Source organism: Microchirus variegatus (assembly GCF_963457635.1).
Source record: "Microchirus variegatus genome assembly, chromosome: 3".
NCBI lineage: Eukaryota > Metazoa > Chordata > Actinopteri > Pleuronectiformes > Soleidae > Microchirus > Microchirus variegatus.
Genome location: NC_139804.1, coordinates 11,038,740 through 11,066,499, shown reverse-complemented (window position 1 = coordinate 11,066,499; position 27,760 = coordinate 11,038,740). Strand labels below are relative to the sequence as shown.

Genomic DNA, 27,760 nt, shown 5'->3' with positions numbered 1-27,760 from the left:
ATAAGAGAGAATTTGGCCCAATTCAACATATTTTTTTTTTATTCGCAATTCGCGTTGAATACGAACAGTGATCGGAGGGACACGGTCAGTAGCTGCTGATAGCCACAGCTCAGTCTGTCTGTTCCTCTCAAAGTACAGACAGTGTTTTTAAGTGCCAAGCAGAAGCAGCAGCAGCAGGTACGTGTCCACACCACAGTGTGTTTCTGTGGGGAAAGCAGTGCTGGAATTAAGGAGCTGTGTGTCCGCCATGGAGAACGCACACACGAAGAGTGTGGAAGAAGTTTACAGTCATTTCTGCGTCAATGAAAGCACAGGACTTTCCCTGGACGAAGTGAAGCGACAGAAGGAGAAATGGGGCCTAAACGGTAACGACCATTTGGTTTTAAAGGCACACACGGACCGACACGAACGCCGCCGCCGCTGCTGTGAATGAGAGTCACAGTTCACATGTATTGTCAGTCGTGTTCACTGTTAGCTCCGCTGTGAGCTACACGGAGCAGTTTGTAGGTTAAAAGTCACCGGCAACCTCAGCCCGGGCCGGTATTACCCGGCAGGCGCTTTACTGACGTCATCAATGGTGACCTCAAGGGTTTCCCATCGCTTACATTTTTGTGCCTTTTTACTGTTCAAATGTCCGCTGCATAATATTTTGGAGGTTTTATTAACATAGATCGAATATACTACCCATATCATTGCTTAAAGCTGCATTATGTAATAAATCTAAAGCAACTGGCCATAAAATCCTCCTAATATGTCACAGAGACTCAGGAATAATGTACTGAACTCACCAACAACAACAGTACAGCCAAAATATTTGCATGGAAAAAAATATTTTGCAGACTGCAAATCATCGTTTGTTTTGAAATCATGTTTTGGCATGTGGCGCCACCTACCGCCATGTACCAATCATTGCAGTCAGTAGAGTCTCAGCTGCCGAGCAACCACGGGTTGCCAGTTACGTCAGAAAACAAAACCTAAAAGTATTTTTAATTTGAATGTAGTAACCGTTTTTGGCCACATTCTTACGTATGGCACCTTTAACATTTAAAATAAATTGGGTCTTGCAGCCTAAAAATTAGCCTTTTATATGGACTTTAAGCAGGTGGCAACCATCTTGAACTGACATGTTTCTACAGAAATGGAAGTTTGAAGTTTTGAAGCAGTAACTTGCTATGTCATTGAAATGAAAAGGCTCTGCCCACATAAACTGGAACGTCACATCACGGTTCAGTTTGGTATGTTGCACATTTATTCCCTGTGCTCAAAAGGGACAGGGTGACCAGAGGAGCCCTCTGGTGCAATGTGCACTTTCACCATTAGGTGTTGAAATTCGTACGTAGTGAACCTTTTTAGCTGCTAATCTGGATGTGTTTTGCAGTTCTTCTTCATCAAAATGAACAGTTAAGACTTCTCCAACGACCTTCTGCTCAGGGTAAACAACACAGGAGTTCTTAAGACACTGCTGCTTCCATCAGCAAATTCAAACATGTCATTTTGTGATTGAAATACTTTGTTTGGATTTACCTTAGTGACACAAACTTTTATGGGACAAGCCAGCAGTAGACCGACGGCTCCTGTGTTGCTGACAGCTCAAAACGACATGGAGTTTGGTGCAAGGAAGGGAGCAGTTTGCAAATTTCAATTTATAGTCAGAAAAGGCCGCCTCGGTGAGATAAAGCTGCAAACGTATACCAGAGATATCGTAGACTTGAGCAGGAATAGATTTTGGCTAAAATCAAATAAAAAATATTTGTTGATACTTGGCTAAAATATATATATTTTTTATGAATATACATAGTTCCATCTTGAGATATTTACATGTTGTTATGCCAGGGGGATTATGAACCGTCAGGAAAGTGATGAATGAAGTTGTGGATATCTGACAGAGAAGATATCTGTAGTACCGATCCAGAGTCGCATGTTAAAATTGGTTGCCATGACTAACTATTAAAAATTACTGGAGGGCATTGGGAGCTCGTGAACATTGTCTGTGCACAGTGATGAAATTTTTTAACTTGGCCTCAAAGGCACTTTGCTTAAAACATGGTGACATTGTTGAACACGGCAGCCTGAGCAAGAGTGCATCACACCATCAGCCCATGTGCCTAGAGATCCAGCAGGCATTTGACACTGAACTGTGGCCATGGATCACTGTAGTAACCTTATCTGGCTAAGTTAATCTCTCTTGTCTCGGGCCGAAACAGCTGTTTTATATTAATATCACCTGGGAGGCCATGGAGAGCCCCTCCCCCCTCATCCTCTCCTATCATTTTGACCTTTACGTTGATTGGAGTTTTCTGAAATCAGAGTAGCATCATAACAAAGGCGTTAAATTATGATTGGTTCTATTTCATAATGCGATTTTAAGGCAAACCTGTTGCACTGTATGTGACCAAATCGTCACAAAATCTGAAGTGAAACTGAACATTCTGGTGGTTTAGCTCTGTCAAATCAAAATCACACATGCCTGCCTCACTGATCACACCCAACTCCTCTTATTCTAGGAATCAGTTCGCCCTCAAAAAATGGGAAATGAGACCCGTGTCTTCATCTGTTCAGAAAAGTATTCACTCATACCCTTACTGACCTTTTTTTTCTCTTTCATGCGTTTCCTGTGCTGTATATGGATGGACTTGTCCCCCTCCACACACAGAGTTACCTGCTGAAGAAGGTAATCACTAGTGTCACTGCTGATATTTGTTGATATTTGTTTGTCTTTGTCACTCATTTGTTTGACAATTTTTTTTATTAACTAACTCCTCTCTCTGCAGGGAAATCCTTATGGGAACTTGTCCTTGAACAGTTTGAAGATTTACTTGTTCGTATTCTTCTGCTGGCTGCATGTATATCTTTTGTAAGTATTTTTAATTTTTTTATTTAGATGTTTATTTGGATAGGGTCAGTGTATATTAATGACCATCAGTACACGTACATAATGTAAACATGCTAGAGTAGAGAGTATGTGTAGTTAAGTATGTATAGTATGCTTTTTTTTAATGTTGCCTACAACACAACAGTCTTCCTGACACAGCCCAGTGATTTATTTTGGATTTGATGATAATTTATATTTATTAAGATTTATTTAGAATCTTGATTTTTACATTAAAATGTTACTAAAATACTACTAAAATGTTTTTGTACCATTGGAAAACTTTGTATCATAAGCTCATGTTTCCTCTGTGTGCATAGGCTTTTTCACATTTTTTGAACGCTAATATAATAACAGTTAAGACCTCTCCAACGACCTTCTGCTTAGGGTATACAAAACTTTGTATCTTAAGCTCATGTTTCCTCTGTGTGCATAGGCTTTTTCGCATTTTTTTTGAACGCTAATATGAACCATAAAAACATAGTGCTGACTGAAGTCTCCACACGTGTTCAAGAATCTTAATAAAAGCATATTGAAGCTTATTTTTGCAATTACTTGAATAACATGATGAATTGCTGTTTTGGTCAGGATAATTGTATGGGAACAACTGGAATCACCTCATACCTATTTATTGTATCATTTTACACCATAAAGGTATTTCTGCAGCTCCTCTCTGTTTGTGATGTTATTTATTTATGATTTCTATTCAATGCACTGTTACTTCCTTTCTTGTTGCCTCCATCCTACAACGGGTAATTGAGATGGATGAACTACATATGATCTAAAATCTTTAGGGAATCCAGGAACAAGTTACTGCATCCTAGACATGGCTTTCTCGCATTAACACTGAGTGAAGAAGCATTTGTGTGAGGGCAAAACGTGATGAATAGCAGTGTGTGGGGGGCAGACAGGCATTTATTGCGGTGCGTGGCGTTGAAGTGTGAACGTCTTCAGTTTATGTAACCCGGCTGAGGTTACACTGACTTATTAGTGAGCTAAACAGCTGTGGATGCTCCTGACCGTTCTGAGGAATGGTGATGACAGCACTAACGGCATCAAGTTGCTTTCCCCATGTGCCAAGTAAGACATTTGAGTGGTCGGGCATGGCTGCTGTGTAATGTCTCACACCTAATAATGTTCAGAACTCTGACTTCAGGTGTTAGACAGATAGCTGTTTATTATGTAATGGCTCCATTAACAGTCTTTATAGCTGCATAGTATATTGAAATTGTACAATCGTTGCAATATACATACTGCAAGAGATGCATATAGGAAATACTTCTTAAGCTGCAGATTGTTGCATGCAAGTTTTGTTTGATCTTGAAGTTACCATAAAGGTGTTTGGCTTATGTTTTTCACCCAATATGGTAACGTGAAGCACTCTTAACAACCATACTGCAATACGCTCATAGTGGGCAGAGATATGGTCAGATTTAATGATTATCATTAAATACCATCTATTTGATTTTGATTGAATTTTTCTGTTAAAACTTGCAGAAAATGTTTCATGGCACCATTTACAATAAAAAAAAATAAATAAAACCATGTTCAAATGGAAATAATCCATAGGCTACTCTCCTGTTTGGCTATGTTGGCAGCAAACTCAAATCAGAAAGACAATACTGTATATTTAAAGTTGCATTTTACAATGTTTATTGATTTTTCCTGTTATGATTCTGCCTCTGTTTTGTCTTACTATCTACTCTTCTTCAGGGTGAGGGAGCATTTGTGTGTATACAGCATCAGCAGCACAGGGGCGGGCGGGACAAGAAGCACTTATCCCGTCAAAATGCTGAATGACGAGAGTTTTTGAGCAGTAGAATTCCCTTCTCCCTGGGTGCTGATTTGTGTTCTCTGTCATAATCTGACCTCTTTGCAGTAGTCTCACTTTACTATTTACAATATTACAGGTGTCTCTGTTTTGTCTTGACGTGAAGCAAATGGCTTCATGTGCGTGGCATGGAAATGTCACCATGTGACATTAGAGCTGAACACTGCTGTACTGGAAAAACACAGAGAGGAGTCATGTTAAACTGATTTGTTTATATTTAAAAGTTACACACTACAGCACATGTGTCAAACTCAAAGCCCGGCGGCCAGATGTGGCCCTCCATGTCATTTTATGTTGCCCGCGAGTGGTTAATTGGTCTTAAAAATCTGTGTTAAAATAGGTCTATGCTGCTTTAAGCAGAGAGTTGACCATAAACTACATTTCCCACAATGCACGGCGATTGCGTTACCCGAAAAGTGACGGCATCCCATGCATCCAACATGCGATGAGTGAAATTGAGATTGAGACTGTGATCACAGCAGAATGTGTTCACAAAAGCCACGACCAAAAACGATGAGGCAGTGAAAGCTAACTTTATTGTGGCTGAAGAAATCACCCGTGCTTCAAAGTCTTTTTCTGAGGGTGTTTTTGAAGCAGTGCATGCTGAAGGTGTGTGAGCAGGTCTTTTTTTTTCTCCTCCTTTTTTTTATCGTACCCCGTGTCTCTTCACCGGCCCTCTCATGTCATTCATAGCATGCCTGTGAGTGTGTTGCATGAGAGAGATAGTTGTCATGTAGTGTGCAGTGCCCGGTCAGGTCAGGTGATACTGAGGTGTCAGTGGCTGCTCTCTGACAGGGGAACAGAGCACCACTCAAGACCAAATTTGGACCTCGCCCATCGAGGGAAGGTCTCTCATCAGACCACTGCGCACGCCCACTTCAACATTAATGTGTTCACTCCCGTGCTTCAATGCAGAAAGAATTTGGAAGCAAATCAAAGCCATTTTTTTAGTCATGCCAACTGTTTGTGGCATTCAGCAGAGATACTTTGGTCTCACTGAGATTGATTGCTTTGTTACATCATGGGACATTAAATAATTGCTTGTGACGTGCTGTGTAATTTTAGGACAATTTTCTCAGAAAGAACAAACCAAGAGATGCTCTGAAATGGGAGGATTAGTGGAATTCTCATTTGGAATAGAGTTATTTTAGTGTTCTTGCATGTTTGCATAATGGAATAATTTAATGATGTTTAGGGCGCATCAAATCAGTAATTTTTTTTCAATGGATTTGTGTTTTGGTCAAAAAATGGCAGAAAATGGTAATACAAAATGAGCTGGAAGATCAGTCTTGCATATATTCAGTTGTGTCACAGAGCAGCAAAGAAACCTGAAGATTTAACATGACCTTGACTATCAACAATCTCTGGGTCCAATGTCAACCTGCTAGCAAACTGTTAAATCGTAACATTACTGATGTCAACCACCACGGCTGTCACTAATGGGTTTCTTCAAATGATAAAAACCTGCCCAGTCAATTTGGAAGTGACCGTGTACTGCATGTCTCTTTATATTTTCTCCGTAAGCTGATGCCTGCTGGTTCAAATGTCTTTCAGTAGATAATGACTATTTCTGGTTGTGTTTTCAGGTCCTGGCCTGGTTTGAGGAGGGTGAAGAAACAATCACAGCCTTTGTGGAGCCTTTTGTAATCTTACTCATTCTTATAGCCAATGCCATCGTCGGTGTGTGGCAGGTGAGTAACTACCACTGCATTGAATTATTATTAACCTCCATGTTTGGAAATTAGACCTGAACAGTATGTTTTTCCTTTTTAAATAAATTGCCCTTTATTTTACAGCAGAATTATTTATGAACAGATACTGAAAGATAACGGGATAATACTGTACAATAGAGCAGGAGCTATTTTGATCTTTTTAAAATGAATGCATTAACTAAGTTCAGTATGGATTTAAAAAGTAAATTGATTGTCAGTGTTTGACAATTATATTGGGTAGGCCCAGCCTTATGCGGTGATAGTGGATCATGTAGTCTAATCCAGTGTGTTATTGTGACTGACAGAGCTCAAAGTGTTGAATCAATACTCCAATACTTTTTTCTTTTTTTTTTACTAATACTCCTTAATTTTGACCAAATTAGTAGAGCCCTAAAGTTGCAGTATTTGGTCACCTGAAGCCCTATGAGATGTATAATTTTGCCACCTCTATTTACCATCTTAGTAGCTTCAGCCATGGTAAGCAGTGCTCCTCCTCTTCTCTTCCTGTGGAAATATGTAGTTTCCGAAAATCGCATAACTGAAGCGATAGAAGTGTATTTTACTTACGACAGACATGATGCTGCTTCTTGCAGTGCTACGGACAAGTTGCTCCATTTTACTTTACTTTTATTTCTTTTCTTTTTTTTATTCGGCATGCGGCATCTCAGTTATGGCTAAAATGGTGATCACAATTATTTTAATCGATTTTGATTTATCAATCATTTATGGTGAGTATTCATTGGTGGTGTGGTGTCATTTTTAGGTATTTACCTAAAACTTGAGATGTGGACATTCATAGTGGACCCCGGTGGTAACGGATCATTTAGCGTAGAAAAAGCCTGCTGTTTGGGGGTTCTAATATTTGTCATACTTGATTTGCACTTTTGATAAACTCAGTCAACTGCAAGTCATTTATGTCTCACATGTGGCTTCCTACTGCAAAGGAGCAGTCCATGAGTTGTCTGCCTGCATCTTGCCTACTGTTTATTTAATCCACTGTGTGATGGAGTGAGCAGGAGAAGCAAGAATTATTATCAGTAAATTTAATCATGGTGCTAAGTTCCATTTTTACCTCACCAGGAACGCAATGCTGAGGATGCTATTGAGGCGCTTAAGGAGTATGAGCCTGAGATGGGGAAAGTGTACCGGCAGGACAGAAAAACTGTGCAGAGGATCAAGGCCAGAGACATCGTTCCTGGTGACATCGTAGAGGTTGCTGGTGAGTTTAATGTCTTTATATGTTACGGTCATACATACTTTGACCGTCGGCTGAATTATGTTACATTGATTTTTAAGCATGGTTTGGACTCTGTTTTGGTCTAATGTGTTTGCACATTAGTATTGATCATGTGTGATTATCTGTTACTGTGTTTCATTTGTAATTGTTTGTGTTTCATTTGTTATTATTTGTCTGTCTTGCGCTAAAAGCACTTGGTATCATATGAAATAAATATGATAGAATATGATTTAACTCAGAAGTGTAAGCTGAAGAATATTCAACCAATAAAGGTTGAATTGAACTGGTTTGATATGTGGATATCACACGAACCACAAGAGGACAGACCCTGAAATCTGTGGAGAATTGACAAGTTAATGTTTATGTCAAGAATTGCTTGTTGCTTGCTTGTTTTGTTGTAAAATAAGCTTTTTGTCCTTTTTCTTGGAGTTCAGAGAACATCCCTATATATTTGGTGTTTTATTAGGATTGTTCCACTCCTGTGTTTGACTCGGCCTCAGATAAAACCTGGTCAGATGAGTCTACCTACGGTCAGCATTGAGCACTAGTTCCCCGTGTCACTGCAGAGGTGACGCATCCTGCAAAAATAATGTATTTTGAGATGTGCTTATTAACCCAGTGTCACAATAGGATGAGGATGAGGACTAAAGGTATCGACACCCAGTTCCCTGTTGGCGAGTGTCTGTGCATTTGATCATACAAACAAAGTTTGCCTCAGTAACATGGTGCTAATGTATCCTCACAGTGTGATGCAGTATGTGAATTGAGCGCTGGAGTGATTCATGCTGCTCAGGTCCAGTCAGCGTTTTCATCAGCCTGTACATCCTGAGGATGTAAAGCTTTGATTCACTGTTCTGCCTCATGTCTCTGAGTGCATGATTCCGCAGAGGGATGTACAGAGTCGTGTTGAAGAATGCTGGAGTCCTTCAAACACCACTGTTATCTTCACACTCTGTGTAACCCCCAGCCACTGAAGTGATGCATAGTTTTTCTGTGCGTAGTGGCTGCTTTTATTTTTAACTGTCATTGGCCATTTAGATTATGGAATGCATTATTTTTAGAGGCAGTGACAGTCGTGAAGATGACAGGTGTCTGGTCCCACCCTGTGTGTGCCCTTCCCATCATGTTCGGGAGGGTTATTGTGCTGCATTGGGACAATGTTCATCACGAATCCTCTGTAACCTTGTCAAGGGCAAATGTAACCAATATTTCTCCTTTAATGTCTATATATTGTGTTGTAATTTGTAGTTTTTGTGTTGATGGGGCTTATTTTAACATTTCTGTGAGGCAGGAGAAACCTTTGTGCCGTATTAGAGACCTAGTCATCAAAACCTCTTGATGGTGGATGCTTTGCTGTCAGTAGTTGGAGGCATTAAAACCAAGTGCTTTATTCAGCAGTCAGGAGCAGCTCATCAGCTTCAGCTTACCCTCCAAAATCCTCCGGATATCTTCTTCAATGGTTTCTGTCAAGGTGCCAGTGTATAAATATATTTTACTGAAGCTCCAAAGTGACCCCTCCCACACAGAGGAGGACTATAATGACGCAGATGCGGGCCAGCCGGCCGCTGAGCTGCAGCTAGGGGACACGGAGACAAGTTTTCAGTGGCTGCTTCAGCCATGAGGAGGTTAGCCTGCAGCCAATCTGTGTTGCAGCCTTGTCAGGAGGCTGCTGTGGCTTTGAACACAGCCTCCTACTCGCACCTCATCTCCCCTGTTAACCCCTGCAGTCACATCTCACTGAAATCTGTTTCATTGCATGGAAAACACCTTTTAATGCTTCTTTTAATATTTGTTTATATCCAAAATAGATTTTTAAAAATGGTCTTATGAGGTTTTCATAGATGGACCCGAGGGCTGGTGTCAGTCCAGTCCTGCTCTGTTGTTGTGTCCTTATGTCCGGTTGATAAAGTAGTTGTTGCCTGTGGTTTAGCCAAATCATGTTGTGGTACATCACAACTAACAACTGATGGAAATTTCCTCACTGTCAATAGTTCTGAAATCAAAACAGGTGTTCATCTATGATGTAGATTTTCCTCCCATTTGATAAAATATAAAGGTTAAATAATAACAAATGATGCACACAATTGCTTAACTTAAATGCATAACGTTTATCTCTCCTGCAGTATATGCATATTGTTTGTCTGCTCTGCAGTGTACTTGTATGTTTTATACACAAAGAATGTGTAAGCTAACTGTTAAATACATTAAGCGGGTCATCAAGCTTTTTTTTTTTCAAATCCACTTTTGGATGAAAAAAAAAAAGTTGGTAGCAAGTTACTTGGTAGCTTTCATTAATGTTTTCAGAACCAAAATGTGGGTCAACTTAAGTTGTCAAGAATCATTTACAATAATACTCTGCTTGTTCTGGTCATTGAAAAAATTGTAAACTCTCCAAACAGTCGATTTGAATCGGTCCACCTTCAGTTGACCTCAGATCAGTGAGTTTGTTTGAATACTTTGATATTTTATCATATTACTTGCGTGCTTGTTGAAAATGCCTGTTAAAGGCTTTCATCACTGCACTTAACGAACCATTAAAAATGATGTTGGCATGTGGAATTCTCCAGTTGGATTTCCTGGACGCCACCAGTTTAAAATTAAGTTTAAGTGTTGGCCTTTGAGCAGTGGAGCTCAGTGGGTTTGTTCTGCTGCCTGTGAAGGGCAGTCTGGGAGTGATGGGGGACCCGTGTGGTGGTGGTGGTGGTGGGGGAACGGCATACGGGGGAGGATCTCTCCTGCTCTCATTGTGCTGGAGAGAGAGATGACCTTATAGGGAAGCGCTTTGTGGATAACCAGCCCACCCCGCCATGTTCAATGCACAGTGACCCTACCCATAAGCACCCGCACCCTCTACTAAGATTCCAGACACCACGGATAGTACAGTATGTGGCATTTAATGTGGTCTGGCAAGCGTCCGTTGTCACGGAGGAGCTGTTGTTTTGGCAAAGGTTCCTGATTTGTCAGCAAGGCGAGGAGAAAAGGTTTGATCCTGCCAACTGGGGAATCGGGCTTTAGAAATGCAAAAAAATCCTCATGTGTTGTCGTGCACACAGGCAGAGAGTTTTTCAATTAAAACCACTAAAACTTTATTTTCTCTTCCCAAAAGTCTATTTGATATTTATTTTTTATTTCATGCGTTTCATACGTGTTACATGTTTTTATAAAAAATGTATAAATGCACTGCAGTGTTGACTCGAAATGCAGGTTTAAGAGACAAATGTTGAGCAATTATGTGTATAATTAGTCATTATTAAAGTCTTATTTTATCAAATTGTGGGGAAAAAAGGAAAATCGGCTGAAAGAAAAATATCAGCCCAAAACCCACATCAGTTGACCACTAGTGTAAACTTAATGCGTGAACCCACTGAACCACATAAATCGTAAACAATAAATAATTTAGTGCTCAGATTGCTGGGAGTTCAGGTTATGACAAGTGAAGGTTTTTTTTAATGTGGGACCACTACTAAAACTGCAACCAGAAAGAAGAGTTGTTTGTTATTGGCCCCGTTAAACCTTATTAAATATACTTTATTGAGTTCTACTTTATGAGTTATTCACAATGATAATGTGATGTCTTGATGCAGCCAGGAATTTTAAGATACAGCACCTTACATTGAATGTTCAATTGGTCGTCAGCTTCTCAGACAGAATTCTCATGACTGTCATGTTTAAGGTGCATGTACTAATATTTGTCTCTTTACACAAAACTACACCTCCCTAACAGTCTTAGTGCTTTCAGTCTAAGTTTTGTAACTATGACAATAGAAAATAGTTTCATGCTTTGCGGAGGCTCAGCGTGCTGCTGCTGTTCTAAAATTCATAATGGACAAAGACGAAGCAGATCTCTCGGGGGTAAACAGTGCAGAGATGATGTTTACATTACTGATGTCATATGTTGGGATCGACTCCCAAAGTAAATTAACACAGGTTTTCAGGTAAATATTGATCTATCACCACCAGCTGACTTAAAACAACAAACAAAACATATTTACTCTATTCTTGTTTGCTAATAGCTGCTCAGACCTGGTATTTTGTCTTAGGAGATTAGTTTCAGGTGTTAACATCCGTCCTCAGTGATCCGATCACGTCTAGGTTGCTCAACAGCTCAATCTGTTCTGAATGTGTCCTCAGATCTGATCACAAAACACGCATTCAGAGGTTTCAAGCACATTGTGTGGCCACATTCCTGATGTATCCTCACAGGACACATCGGCGACCACCTCCTCAGCTGACATACTCCAATCTGATCCCACTTACAGTATTTGAACAAGAGTTCTTTTTTTCTACTGCTTAAAATCTTATTTTTATGTAACATTAGCAGCTTTGATTCACTCAAGTTTCTCCCATCTCCCTTCCCGTCACACTTAAACTCGCTGACATATTGTAAGACTTGTGAACAGACATGAAATCAGTGCGTTTGTGAATACAGGGTGAATGAAGCCATATCTGATTCGGGAGTCGTATCCAGAAGGGATTTTACTGCGAGGTGTATACAGTCAGATATGCCATTATATCACTGAGGCCTGATGTTAACACCAGTTCTGAATGGGAGCACAGTCGGTCTGGGTCACATGTAACCATTATTGTGTCCTGGAACCAGTGACCTTATAGCTGTGTCAGGAGTGGCACCTGGTGTGGACTTCTGCTGCTTTAGACCTCAGAGATTGTCGTCTTCATATTTTGTAACACATAAATATTTGAGTTATTGTTGCCTATCTGTAATTTTGAACCAGTCTGGTCATTTTCGTCAGACCTGAAGATGGGATTTTCAACTGCTGAAATACCGTCCTGTCTGGCACGAATAACAATGCCACATTCAAAATAGTTTTTCTTGCCCATTCTGATGCTCTGTTTGAACTTCAGCAGCTTGTCTTGACCATGCCTAAGTGTATTGGGTAGCTGTCATGTGATTGGCTGATCAGACATTTGCATTAGCAACCAGTTGAACAGGTGTACCTAATACACCTTTCTTTCAATTTGTGATCACAAATCAATGTCAGTAAAGACTCATGCATCCTAATGCCATGTGTGAGTTTATGTGCTATCTGCTTCTGGTCTCATCACCCAGAACACATTATTAATACCAGAAAAGAACCAGGCCAAAGCTTCTCTAGTGCAGTTGGCTGTTAAAGGATAGAAGGTGGGCAAAAAACTTGAATGAATGGAGTAGAGTCAGAGTTTGACATATTTATTTTAGAACAAATCCATTTGGATAACGTTACACCATTACTTTACATGAGTAAATGCAGCTGGTGAGTTAATCAGTAGGACCTGTGTTGGAAAGCTGTGAGATGCTTCACCATTCTGAAATGGCCCTTGTAACATGACAGAAGGTCAGCCTTTTGTTCAGCTGCCATCTGCACATGTATCCTCCATGCTGGCCCTGATGAAGCCCGGCCGCCCCAACCACACTTGGTTACCCAACACACGGCAGAGGCAGGTGCCAGTCAAAGCTGACGGCTCTGGCACAGTTACTGTATCGCCTGCTGCTGAAAGGTGAGCATGTAAGGGCACCTCAGGGAGTCTTACTGGGTACATGGAGCTTTTGACACTGAAAAATGTGTCGACTGTTTGACCTTTTGGCAAGCGCATAGGTGAAAGGGTGAACATGCTAGTGGAGAGGCTTGTACTGCTACCAAGTAGGATGTTGACAGAAGGGGATAGATGATATGCACACAATAAATCAAAGCATGTCTGCGCTTAAACGGCCTCAGAACAATTCTGTTGTTTCAATGTCAGAGTTAACTGTCACAGCTTATCCCTCTGTCCTCGTTTCTTGGCTCAACTCTCTCCGAGGTTGTATTTCTTCAAAAAAAGAGAAAAGACCCAACACAGGAAGTATTACACAACCATGTAGGATGTAACTGTAAAGCTTTGGGCTTCTAAGACAAATTCCAGCTTTTGCTTTCTGTGGCACAGCTAAAGAATAATCCTTTTAAAGTCTGAAAGAGATGGAGCGGTTTCTCTGAAATGGGTTACGACTGCATAGTCAGTATGCAGATTGATCCATTCCAACAGGAGGTTGGCTGTAGTCTGAGTGAATGACCATGGGTCTGCATTGCTCCTTCTTTTAGCTGGTTTACACGGCTTTCTCAGAAGTGAGGCTTTCACTGTGCCCTTTTTTTTTCATGCTGAGTTAGAAGGTGCACCAGAGCTTAACTTTGGACCTTCTCAGAGCTGACAAAGCTGTCATGGTTTGTCTTGATCGGCCAATGCCTGCTGTTAGATCAGTGTCTCTGGCATCACTGTCCGTCTGGACATGAACTGGGTTTGACAATCGACAATCCAACTTCTCACAGGGTCACCCATGAAGCCAAAGTGCTGACATACACAGACGTACGTTAATTTGGAAATTAGTTAAAATGCAACAGTATTGTCATGATATAAGACTTTTAAACCTGATGCCTTTCATTACCACAGGGATCGTAATTACAACAAATATTCTTTCATAAAGATTATAACAATACCAATAGCATCAATGACAAGTCGTGTGACTACACTTCGTAGCCACAACTTGATAGCGTTGTTTGCATATAGGCTGATTTTGTCCTCGGCCTTTCCCTCATTGTTTGCTTTTTATGCAAAAGTCACTTTCGTTTCTTTCATGTTCGACCAACACTGGTCACGAATGCCCTTCAGCAGCAGCAGCTGCCATGTTCAGCCAGCTCATTGTTGTGAACGTCAACTAGCATTCAGCTGCTAGTGAGGAGAGGAGCTGTGTGTGTCTGTCACAGTGGTGCTGTGTGAGGATGTGTCCCATTTGTCATACAATAATACTTTTTACAAACTTTTAATAGGCACCAATAGATTTAGTTTTTTTGTTTTTCTAAATCCAGCCAGTAAACGATATTCCCGTTTGCTAGATGTATTCCAAATATCTAAGATACTTAAAGTTGGAGATAGACTAATGGGTCATCTGATTAATCTGGACATTTTTTGCCAGTTTTTGAAATGATTATTTCTGATTATCAAACCTGTTTCATGTATTTGTATTTGATATGCGAGTCATTCATTATTTTCATTTAAAATATAAATGCACTTATGCTATTATGTGTACCATATGTTACTATTATATAATCCACCAGCCCTGTTTCTAAAGAGCAACATCGGCAAAAGAAAAACCTATGTGTCCTTGGCCCCACTGCTATTTCCCTCCCTCCCTTCAAGGGCATTCAGGCTTTTGGATTACCGTAGATGTTCTCAATGGTTATGACGTTGAGATCTTCACCCTAGCCCTGTCATTATGATTTGTTAGATTTTTATTTGGCAGACTTTCATGGAGATTAGGTTACAACTTCACTGTGATCTTTGTTGAGTCTTATGTAACAATCTGACGCAATTTGCATTTTTAACAAAGTAGGCTTGTAAGTGGACTACTACGACTACTACAGAACTGTGTCACAGCCTGAGCCAATTCCCCAGTTTCCATTGCCTTTATGTACCATTAGAAAGCCAAATTGGGTCAGTGCAATTTCAATGTACCCAAATTGGCCTTTTCCTTTGAGACGAGCCTTTTATGGCTCACAAGAACTTCATTTCCTCCTCTTTCTTTTTCTTCCTTGTCTTTCCCTACAACGATGGCAGCATCTCAATGAGCTCTGCTATGTCGGTTGTGTTTGACTTAATGTTTAGGCTAATGACATGAGCTTTAAAACAGACCTGTAAGACCTGTTAGTTAAATAGCTCTTCTGGTTGTGTCTCATTTCAAATGGATGTCATATTGTTGATTATGTCTTTTTGTGAATCTTTGACAGTTGGAGACAAGGTACCTGCTGACATTCGTATCTGTTCGATCAAGTCAACAACCCTGAGGGTTGACCAGTCCATTCTGACTGGTAAGACATTTCAGCTGATTCACCAATCCCTCAAATTTTCCCAGTTCCTCCTGATGACATTGATTATGTATCTATGTATGTACGTTGGGATGCTTGCGTACATTTTTTAGTTCAGCCTCAAAACTATTATATCTTCTACTTCAATGCTCATTCTTAATAAATCTTTGAATGCACAGTGTCTCCCTCACATTCATTCAGCAGCTGTACTACGCCACTTCTAGATTATTGAGCTTGGCTTCTAAAATGTCACACAATCATTAATATCAATATGCCACTTAGTGAATATCATTCATAACTTACTTCACGTGGGCATCAAATGCTGAATGAATGATCTACAGTATTAGTAAAAGGCCATTACATTTATGGCTTGAATGAATATGGACACCAGCGCAAACAATACAGCTGTTGAAGATAATTCTTTGGAAAAAAATGATCCATGTTATTCAGCCATAAATAGTCATAGGTAAAGACTTGGGCTATAGTTACTTAACACAGTTTTCATTAAACAATGCACAAATTCTCCTCAGCGTACGCCTGCTATTCACATTACCTCACAGTTTAGAGCAGTTTAGAACATGAATAATTGAACAGACTGCAGAATGAGTCCATCATGACACCGTTTCCAGCACAATTGTTTCTAAAGTGAAAGATCAGTAAGTCAGGCTGAATGATCAGCATCGTAGATTTTTGTGTAGAAATACCTGCCTTTGATTGGTACTCGAGATCATCTGCAAAGGAATTCTATCTGACCCCCTGTGTCGTCTCTGTAGGTGAATCTGTCTCCGTCATCAAACACACTGACCCTGTGCCTGACCCTCGTGCTGTCAATCAGGACAAGAAGAACATGCTTTTCTCCGTAAGCTCAACTGCACAAAATATCATACACTCTGTCAACTTCCTCAAACCACACAGCATTTGAAGACGAGAGATGTAATCTATTGAGCCAACATGTATATACCTGTTGCTTCAGGGCACTAACATAGCAGCTGGAAAGGCCGTGGGTGTGGCCGTTGCCACTGGTGTCAACACGGAGATCGGCAAGATCCGTGATGAGATGGCAGCCACCGAGCAGGACAAGACGCCCCTGCAGCAGAAGTTGGATGAGTTTGGCGAGCAGCTGTCCAAGGTCATTTCCCTCATCTGCATTGCTGTGTGGGTCATCAACATCGGACACTTCAACGACCCTGTCCATGGAGGCTCCTGGATCCGTGGCGCCGTCTACTACTTCAAGATCGCCGTGGCGCTGGCTGTGGCTGCCATCCCTGAGGGTCTCCCTGCCGTCATCACCACCTGCCTGGCCCTGGGCACTCGTCGTATGGCCAAGAAGAACGCCATCGTCCGTAGCCTGCCATCTGTCGAGACCCTGGGCTGCACCTCTGTTATTTGCTCTGACAAGACGGGAACCCTGACCACCAACCAGATGTCTGTCTCCAGAGTGAGTCACTTGCTCTCTCTCACACACATGCAGTCTCTTGGTGCACTGCTGAGCTGTTTGGTATTACTGTAAAGTGCTTTGTCATCTTTGCTGTCAGTGCCTGTTGTTAGTTTAAGGTGACAGTCAAAGAGATTTAAGCCACTTTAAATACACCTGTCAGCTAAAATGTTAATACTCGGTGTGCAAACACAGATAGAGCGCAGTGTTCCTCATCATCTGATCAGTTATTTGGGTATCACACCACTCTGCCACTCCTCTTATCTACATTGAGTTGTTGAATGACTTGCAGTGCTGCAGTTGCATAACTGACCTTGCGTCACCAAGCTGCAGAGGCTGTGGTTCCTTTCTCTCCCTCTCCCTCCGTGTCTGAGTTGCACCCTGGTGTTAAGAAGACATTTCAGCAGTTGTTAGTTTAGATGTTAGTCCTCCTCTGTTGCCTATCTTCTGTTTTTTCAGAACTACAGTATTGCATGGCCCAAATTAGACAAAAATGTGTGTTTTTATTGAGACGGTTGCTTCACCATATCATATTGGCCTTAATTAAGTAAGCTTACACTCTTCAAATATCTGCCCGTCTGTGATTTGTAGTTATTCAAATCACTGTTTGTTAAGCAATTGAAAGTGGAGACTTGTTGCTTCATGCAAACAATGAAGAACGACATCCTATGTGAAGGCCACTGTAGTCCCACTTGCCACAGTCTCACCATTAGATGTCAAGAGTTATTACTCTATTACTGCACTGTTAAGTGTAAGCGAATGCCTAAAGTTAATAATCACTTTGAAAAATGTAATTTCTTTTGGGAAATATTCTTCCTCAAATTATTCAAAATAATGGAAGTATCTAATTACCAGATCATCTACTACCCATGTTTTGTGTGTGTGAGGGAGAATCAAAGCTTCCTGTGGGAGTAGGCCTGGCACTGCAGCTTCTTCCTTTTGGGCACAGCTTCTTTCTTTACTCAGGCTCCCTGGCAGTCTCTACTGTTTACTTGTGCTGAAAAACTAAACAGCCTTTTCTCACATTAGGCAGCGGGACAGCGACAAATGTACTGCCTACAAAAAGGAAAATAAAGTTCCAGGTCCACTAGTGGTTTCTGTGGTTTCTGGTGCCACCTACTGTGTCAGTAAAGACACCGGCAGCCCATTCAATGACGTGGCATTAAATGATGTCTACTTTGTTTTTGTCCCATCTGCTCTTTTTAATCTCCAGATGTTTGTAATGAACAAAGCTGAAGGAGACAATTGCTCTCTGTCAGAGTTCACTGTCACAGGATCCACATATGCACCTGAAGGGGAAGTGTGAGTACTTTATAATTCACTCTGTGAAAACTGAAATATCTCATTGTTTGGGTAATCATTTTGTTGTTGTATCAAGCACACAAACGCACACTTGTCGGCTGAGGATGTGTGTTTGCCCTCAGGTACCACGATGGTAAACAAGTCAAGTCCTCGGAGTACGACGCCCTGGTTGAACTGGCCACCATCTGTGCCCTGTGTAACGACTCCTCCCTGGACTTCAATGAGGTCTGATCCCTGACTCTCTGTCTTACTGAACATAGTAGGGTTGCCAAAGTAAATACAAATGTAAGGCCAAACCAAAGGGCACAGATTTTTTATACTGGCTTAAAGACATTTGTTTGAGGTGATGGTTTATTACTTCTGACAAATGTGGCCAAAAACATAACCTAGTTGGCAGGGGTAGATGTACTTCCGGGTATTGGCCAATCACAAGACTCTGTCTTCTGGGTGTGAGAGTTGAGTCTCAAATCTCGCGGCTGGGAAACGCCGTCAGGAAAGAGGATTTCTATCGGCTCTAGGCAGCTAGGAGGTTTTTGACCATAAAAAAAAGTTAATGTATGTAAGTAGACCTCCATAACTAACATGTGCAACAGGACCAGTCTATGTGAGCTTTAATTAATATCATAATCTTAAAAGACGAAAGAGAAGACCGTTTTCGGTCGTTGACTGTTAAGTTAAAAAGTGAGATACCTCAGATATTATTTTCTATCTTTGCACTTGGGTAAGTACCCCAATATTTAAAAATAATGCTAATGTTTTGGATGTCTCAGGTGAAAGGTGTGTATGAGAAAGTCGGTGAGGCCACAGAAACCGCGCTGACCTGTCTCGTGGAGAAGATGAACGTCTTCAACACTGAAGTCCACAGTCTGTCCAAGATTGACAGAGCTAACGCCTGCAACTCGGTGAGTGACAACATTTCCCTCTCTGCTCACACTGCACATCTGTTCTGCTCTCAGTCAGCATGTTCTCACACCGTGTCCTTCTGGTCTGATCAGGTGATCAAGCAGCTGATGAGGAAAGAGTTCACCCTGGAGTTCTCCAGAGACAGGAAGTCCATGTCTGTTTACTGCACCCCCAACAAGTCTCGCTCTTCCATGGGAAAGATGTTTGTGAAGGTAAACTGAAAGAAATGTGGGAAACATCAAAATTAATTTTGATATTAAACACATGTTTACTAAAATATGAAATCTCACTTTGAGAAGCACTATGTGGTGTGTACAATGGCTATGTTTTTTGTGTTTATTAAACACAAATTTCACTTGGAATTCTTAACACAGGGTTCCTACGCAGCATGGAAAAATATGGAAAAGTATGGTATTAAATTTGAGTAATTTCCAGGTCTGGATAAGTATGGAAGACGGGAAAAAAGTATGGAAAAATGTAGGGCTGGGGAAAAAAAAATCGATTCACATATGAATCGCAATTCTAATCATCCACGATTCTGAATCGATTCATGAATATTATTATTATATTTTTTTTAAGTTTCTATTTTTAAAAAAAACACCCGTTTGTTATTTGTGTACAGTTTATTTTTGTACCTTCTGGGAGAAAAAGGCAGCTAGCCTAAGCTTTTTTTATGCAAGTTATTTTTTGTACAGTAAGTTTTTATTTGAATGAATAAATGTTAACTTTTGCCTTTGTGGGATCACATTATCTTATGCGAACTATATTGTTTTGATGCCATAATTTGCCTTAACAAGCTATGCACTGTATACATTTTTGAATCGAATCGTGAGCCACCCAAAGATTCACATCCCTAGAAAAATGTTAGTGTTTCCAGACTATTATCTCACTTTCTAAAATTAAATGTATTAATATATACAAATCAAATCAAGTTACTAACGCATCATAGCCTACCTGTAGATGATATGAGACTAATCAAGCTGGCTGTAGAATGGTGTTGAATTACCATGGTTACTGTTACTGACTGCAATTCTCATTTATTTATTATTTTCCATACGTGTCGTCGAACCAGCCACTTATTGTCGGCAGCATCAGTGTCATGGATCGATGCAAGTGTTCTGAGAGCTGGTTCCATGAAAAATTAGTGAAGGATTTTAAAGCAATTTATTTACATAATAAGCATCTAAAAATTGGTATTCAGATGTTTAATATTGACTGAAAAATCGGCAGAGGAGTCTGGAAAAGTGTGGAATTCTGAAATGGAAAATATGTAGGAACTTTGTTAACATTATGAACTGAACGATTTGACTGATGTTTTTAATTTAGTTTAAGTTGGTATCTTAATGTAATAAAGATGGACATAATCCAGTTTGAAAAGGTGATGCCTCAGAGGAAGGATGGAATTTGGTTTGAATGGAGGTCTCTTAGAAAAATGCCTTATTTTCTCACTTAACCTTAATTAACATGTTAATGATCTCAGTCGCTAGTTTCAGCTCTTCACAGAACATGTCAGAAGTTGATTTTGTGACAAGAAGGCATTTTTATTTACAGTCCACGATTGGCATAAAATGTTTTTGGGGATTTACAAATTGCAATACTCTAGGTGCTTCAAACCTCTGAAGTATGTGAAGCTGTGACCTACCATATTATGAATATTTAAATTCCTCTGTTCTACCCACAGGGGGCACCAGAGGGGGTGATAGAGCGATGCACTCACGTCAGAGTGGGAAACGGCAAAGTTCCCCTCACCAAAGGTATCAAAGAAAAGATCATGTCTGTGATCCGTGAGTATGGGACAGGTCGTGACACCCTAAGGTGCCTGGCCTTGGCCACACGAGACACCCCACCTAAAATGGAGGACATGGTACTGTCTGACGCAGCCAAGTTCTCAGAGTACGAGGTGAGTTTCCTCTCAAATTCCTCTTAAGATCAGAGCATTCTTTTATGGTCCAAACACTCATCGTTGTCTCTCTCCCTCCAGACTGACTTGACCTTCGTTGGTTGTGTCGGCATGTTGGACCCTCCCAGACAGGAGGTGGCTGCCTCCATCACGCTGTGCCGCCAGGCCGGAATCCGTGTCATCATGATCACAGGGGACAACAAGGGCACAGCTGTGGCCATCTGCCGCCGCATAGGCATCCTCTCAGAGGAGGATGACATCGAGCACATGGCCTTCACAGGAAGAGAGTTTGATGAGCTCTCACCAAACGACCAGCGGGACGCGGTGACTCATGCCCGCTGTTTTGCCCGTGTTGAGCCCTCGCACAAGTCCAAGATCATTGAGTTCTTGCAAGGATTCGATGAGATCACTGCTATGGTATGAAGTCTAAAAGCTTTGATTTGTAGTCTTTTTTACATTGATCATTAGCATTTAGCATTATTTGAATTGGATTTTAACCACTTAAAAAGGCTCACCTAATAAATTCTACTCCTACTTAAAACTATGCTACTTTTTTTTTGCCTCTAGAAACAGAAATGCGTAATCTCCCCCCTCCCAGAACCAAAGTCCATAGAGAAAATCAGTGATTTTACATCACAATTTCAGTTAAAGTTGTTTTTAGGTTGGCTCTTTTTTTTTTTTAGAAGTGACGGTAATCTGTAATCTCTTCTATGTGTCCCTACTGGCAGCCATGTTTTCAGTGAACATGTGACAGCTGGTCCCATGTGCACCCTTGGCATTATGATCTCACGTACGTCAGTTGCATGCAAGATGAAGACCGTGTCAAAACCTCATAGCACTACACCCTAAAAAAGCAGAAATATCCCTTTAGCCCTGTGGTTGCTTTGTCTTTGTTGGACTTGTACTGTTGCACTGTTACATGACCAAAAGATGGTGCTGGCTGAAACAAAAAGGCTTGTCCACAGACAGGTGATGGAGTGAATGATGCCCCTGCACTGAAGAAGGCAGAGATCGGCATTGCAATGGGCTCTGGCACTGCAGTAGCCAAGTCAGCCTCTGAGATGGTCCTTGCTGACGACAACTTCTCCTCTATCGTGGCCGCCGTTGAAGAAGGCAGAGCTATTTACAATAACATGAAGCAGTTCATCCGGTACCTCATCTCCTCCAACGTGGGAGAGGTCGTTTGGTGAGTCTCCCCAACATCACATGACTAAGATTTGTGACCACTTGAATCATATTTAACAGAATCATTTCTCCTTAAAGCATCTTTCTCACTGCTGCACTGGGTTTCCCTGAGGCTCTGATCCCAGTCCAGCTGCTCTGGGTCAACCTGGTGACTGATGGCCTCCCTGCCACCGCTCTTGGCTTCAACCCCCCTGATCTGGACATCATGGAGAAGCCTCCACGAAACGCCAAGGAGCCCCTCATATCTGGCTGGCTCTTCTTCAGATACTTGGCCATCGGAGGTTAGTTGTAGTGGTATCACATGTATTTATATTGTCTCCTTGAGTTTTATACATGCAGCTGTTTACTGAAGCTCATCTGTGTTTGATGATGACGACCCCCAGGCTATGTGGGTGCAGCCACAGTGGGAGCTGCTGCCTGGTGGTTTATGTTGTCAGACGACGGTCCCCAAATCACTCTGTACCAGCTGGTAAGTCTGTCTATCTGTCAATCTTTCTATCTGTCTGTTACACACTGCCTCCCCCCTCATTGCTCTGCTTTCCTCCTCCAGAGCCACTTCCTCCAGTGCAGTCCAGACAACCCAGAGTTTGATGGCCTGGACTGCGAATTGTTTGAGTCGCCCTACCCCATGACCATGGCCCTGTCTGTGCTTGTCACTATTGAGATGTGCAATGCTCTGAACAGGTAACAACCTCTTAGATCAACTTTTTTTAATTAACTGTTTCATTTAAGATTATTTTAACCAGGGAATAATCTCATTGAGATTAAAAACCTCCTTTTCAGAGTAGACCTGGCCAAGACACTCGGCAGCAAAAATTGTTGTGACAAAAGACAACAGAGAGGAGGGGGGGAAAAAAAATAATTTGAAGAAATCAACTTCATGACTAGCCCAACTTAAAGCTTAGGTATCTTTGGTAATCTGTCTCCAGTTTGTTCATTTTGTTTGAGTTTGAAAGCATCAAGTGAGATTTATTCACTAAGCTTCAAGTTTTTCTGGAGCTCTTTCCTTCACAATGTTAAAAAAACAGTTCATGTGCAGCAGCTTTATGACACTTGACAAAAAAACTGCATGTCTAATTAAAAGAGTGTATTTTTTTTTCAGGTAATTATGACAGTTAATCGATATATGAGATGTGTCAAACACTATTCAACTGAAATGATAATCGTGTTTTTTTTCATTAAGAAAAGAGTAAAATGTTTTTACTAAGATACTTTGAGTTTTCTTTAGACTCAAACTAGACTAGAATGACAAGACTTTTAGTCTATTTCACTCGCAAAAATGGCATGTGAATGACTAAATATGACAAAGAATAATTGGTAAACTGTGTGAGACGGATGAAAAGTTCTCATGAAGTGATCATGTTCACTCACGAGATGGAGGGAACACTACAGCATTCAATCATCATCACCTGTGTTCTCCCCTCGTCCTGTTCAGTCTGTCAGAGAACCAGTCCCTGCTGCGGATGCCTCCCTGGGAGAACATCTGGCTGCTGGGAGCCATCTGCCTCTCCATGTCCCTCCATTTTCTCATCCTCTACGTGGAACCTTTGCCTGTGAGTTCCGACACATTGGTTAAAAAATACTGATGATATTTTGAAAATATAACTCCGACAGGAGCTTGATGGATGTTTGGGGACTCCAGAGTCTCAGGTTTTATTGCTGCCCCCTTGAGGTTGTGTAATGTGTCCTCTTCTCTATTTTTGCTGCAACATTACCGGGCGACTTATAGTCCTGGTTGTGTGATAGTTCCTGAAATGATGCCTTCTTTACAGAAAACTTTTTGAAAACGGCACATTTTTTGCTTCCGTTTCTGCACTGTTGACTGACAGCTGCCACCCCTCCCTCTCTCAGGTCATCTTCCAGATCACCCCTCTGGACGTGACCCAGTGGCTGATGGTGCTGAAGATCTCCATGCCTGTCATCCTGCTGGATGAGCTGCTTAAGTGTATGGCCAGGAACCACTTGGACTTTGGTAAAAAGCAGGATAAGTCGATGAAAGGCTGCCCTCTGCCTGCATGTGCCAAAGGCATCTCCTGGCCCTTCGTGGCCGTCTCCCTGCCTCTGGTGCTGTGGATCTACACCGCTGACACTAACGTGTCTGCCGTGCTGTGGCCCTGACTGACTCCAATTCACCTCCCCCCCCACTCCCGTGCACCAGTGTGAAGTGGACATTAACACACACCTAACACAGTTACATTAACTCCGAACAATGTAGAGTCGACACTTGCACCCGCTCTGACAGCTCGTGTGCTGGAAGATCTTTTGTATTTTACGACATTTTCACTGATACATTTTTTATTTTGGGGGGGGGGGGTGTCGGGGTTTAAGTTGTAATTTAATGACTTTAACTGATGTTGTGTCCATGGGTTTTGTTTTATTTGACCATCCTGCTTCCCCCCAATTTTGGATTGTGTAGAGATGCCACTATGTTGGAGCTGTGTGTCGAGCTTTACAGAGAATATACTCTATTTTATAATAATGAATATTTTGTAATTTTTGGGGGGCTGTCGGGATAAGATTGAGGATGTGACTGCGTGGAACCGTATTGTATAATACTAATTCGGGGGGGTGAAGAACTTGAATATTTGCCCCAGGACGAATCTCTGTTGTCATTTTTGAGCTCCGTGAATCATGGTCATTCGTTATTTTCTGCATTAGGCAGAGCACAGCTACCTCAGTGCTAATAATGTAACCATTACTACCCATTAGTCTTTACATTATACAGCTCGTCATGTGTCATGTGTAGTGAGGTAAGCACCAGTTAGTTTTGCAGTAGAGATGAAGCCCTGACACACATTTTAATGTTTAATATATTAGTTTTCTTTTCTCTGTTATTGGAGGGAAGAGCAGACAGAGATGTTACCTGTGTGATATTGACCTCTTAATTATTTTTATTATTATTATTATTATTATTATTATTATTATTACCATCATACGGTCTGTCATTAAAGGTCCAGTGTGCAACGTGTACAAGGGTTTATTGGCAGAAAGGTTTTCATAGCCTTAGAATGAGCCTCCGCCTTGCTTTACAGAGGCTGCCATCTTGCAGCGGGAGTGTATCTTTGCATTTTTGCATAAGCACAACAACCTTTCTGGTGTGTGAAGGCCACGTAGTTCACTGACATGCTTGGAAAGGGAAGATGTGAGCAAAATGTGTTACAATCTGCAGTCTCACCAGTAGATGTCACTATTTCTTACACACTGGACCTTTAAATTTGTTTACTTGAAGAAAAAAAACATTTGTCTTAATTTCCTTTTTTGTTTAAGTTTCATTTTTTAGAGTCAGTCTCAATTTTCTTTTTAATCTTAATTACAGCAAACTTTATAAATGTAAAACTGTGCACATACTGTACCTTAATATTTAAAATGGCACCAAGAAGTGGAGCACAGAGCTGTGAAAGGCTGAGTCTGTTGATGTGTAAATAGCACACAAGCTACAACCTTTTGTATCCTTTTTTTGTTCTTGTTGTCTTAAACTGCTTCATACACTCACACTCGTTGACTTAAACGCGAGTCTCTGTGCATGTCTGTTAATATAATACCAGGCCAGTGAGTGCTTTAGCTTGATTCTGTAACGTGTTTGTTCCTGTGTCTTCCACCTTTTTGTTTTTGGACCTGCATGGCAACTACTAGAATACTCCATCTTCTGAATAGTCGCACACACGCTTTTGTAGTCGGTCACTGTTCATATGAAAATGGCAGCTGTGATGCAACTACGGGAATAAATCTCACCAAATTATGATTTATTTCTTTTAAAGTCATTTAACATCTACAACTTCTCACTTAACTTCTACTTCTTTTACAATCCTCATTTTCAATATTTTTTGACAAGTTTTTTTTTTTTTTTTTACCTAAAGCTTAAATGGTGCAAAGGGGAGGTGAGCATTTAATTGAGTTTTGTTTCCAAAGTCACTAAGTGCCACGCCGAGTGAGCAGGTTTCTACTGTACATGAGTCCTTTACCATTTTAAACTAGTACAGCATCACAGGTGCTGGTTGTGTTTGATTGTAAACTGGCAGCTGAAAAAGTGACATTTAAGTTCCCCCAAACATCTCCATTTAATTTGCTCTTGTTCATCACATCTTCATTGGTCTGTTTATAAAAAAAAAAAAAAAAAAAACTCTGAATGAATTTGTTGTTTTGCTGCTCAGATGCTTTTTCAATGTCCATTGATTTGATTCTCCCTCTTTCTCGTTCTTTCTTTGCAGCACACGCCAACTAAGCCCAACAACTCTGCTCCCCCTTTACTTCCAGAAACTTTGGTTGTGTTTTGTGTTGTGCATGTGTGTTTTGGGCCGCACATCTTACAGGAGCTGCATGTCAGTGAAGTCGCGTGAAGATGAGGCTCGTTAAAGTTCATACGTCCTTTTTGTAGTTGAACGGCCATTCGTAAAATGTCTGATGAAAATGAACCCATAAGTCCTTCCATTCTCCTGCATGAAGAGCCTTAGATTACAAGTTCTCATGCCATCTTTTAGACTGAGATCTTAGTACTGTGTACAGTAACTTGTACATTATTCCGTTGTGCATGTCCGCTCAGCCAGCCATCTCTTTTACCTGACTTGTGTAATAGACAATGTATAGTATTGGTATATAGAATAAATGACATTCGTCAGATAGTACAAATGTTAAATAAGCTCAAAAAACACAGTTCATCTTTCCTAAGGAAATATTTTTATGGGATATTAAAAAACCAAACAGACTGTTTTTCTTTTTCTTTTTGCTTTGCACTGAGAGGTGCAACATGTTTGGAGCAGATCCTTTTGTCACACGAGGGGAAGGCATACGTGCAGGGGTGCATGTGTTTTACCATGACGACAGCAGACAGACCCTCGATTGGCATCTCTTGCCAAACTGCTGTACTGTATTTTCAGAGATAATTGTATGATGTATCACATGAACTTTGGTTTCAGGTAAATAAAACTGTCATACATTAGGAGTTTGCAGAGTGTTTCCTCCTGGTGGAGTGGAATGTTCCACCGTCCACTGCACAACTTCACTCCACAGCCACTTTATAACTAACGTTTTTCTTCTGTCTTATACAAAAAAGATTTGTGAGCTGCCTTAATCTAACAGTAGTGGCCTGGTGATAACGTGACCGTCTTTATTCACCAACTTGAATAAAGATGTAGAGAATAAACTACAGTAAGTTAAAATGCACTAAGATGTGTAAATATCACTACATACTTCCTGTGTTTTGTTTAGACTGAAAAAAATGTAAGCAATTAAGGTAAGATTAATTTTACAGTTGTGGTTCAGCAAACCAATTTCTATTTCCTTGATACATTGCCTCTTATCTTATCTGTATCGGATAGTTCGATCCAGAAATGCGGCAAGTTATGGTTACACAGCGGTTCCGTACTAAGTTTGAAATGTAATACGTAATTTAGTTATTTGAGCTGTGTTTGTCACATTTATATAAATAGTTTATTATATTATGTATATTCAATTGTTTAATACAGCATTGTAGCCCAGATTCTGCTGTTTAATTTGAAGCCAAGAGTCACTATATTCTCTCAAGTTTCACTATTTACAGTACCTTGTTTACAAATTC

General features: G+C 40.8%; 1 protein-coding gene across 2 annotated transcripts; it reads left to right on the top strand.

Moving 5' to 3' along the window:
* Positions 1-154: 154 nt before the first annotated feature.
* LOC310924508 (sarcoplasmic/endoplasmic reticulum calcium ATPase 2-like) lies at positions 155-27,076 on the top strand (the record flags this gene model as incomplete). 2 transcript variants are annotated; one of them, XM_083886269.1, is made up of 21 exons in its annotated part: positions 155-365; positions 2,654-2,671; positions 2,772-2,854; positions 6,287-6,391; positions 7,493-7,631; positions 15,404-15,484; positions 16,255-16,340; positions 16,455-16,919; positions 18,130-18,218; positions 18,341-18,443; positions 18,989-19,120; positions 19,214-19,333; positions 20,803-21,021; positions 21,103-21,438; positions 21,987-22,207; positions 22,285-22,487; positions 22,590-22,675; positions 22,757-22,890; positions 23,642-23,759; positions 24,058-24,178; positions 26,415-27,076. In XM_083886269.1, exons 1-21 carry the CDS (start codon positions 248-250, stop codon positions 26,426-26,428), a joined length of 2,991 nt encoding a protein of 996 aa, XP_083742395.1. In that variant the 5' UTR covers positions 155-247. The 2 variants fall into 2 exon arrangements, with proteins under 2 accessions (XP_083742395.1, XP_083742394.1); XM_083886268.1 differs by lacking the exon at positions 26,415-27,076 and having other exon boundaries at positions 24,058-24,324.
* Positions 27,077-27,760: the final 684 nt, after the last annotated feature.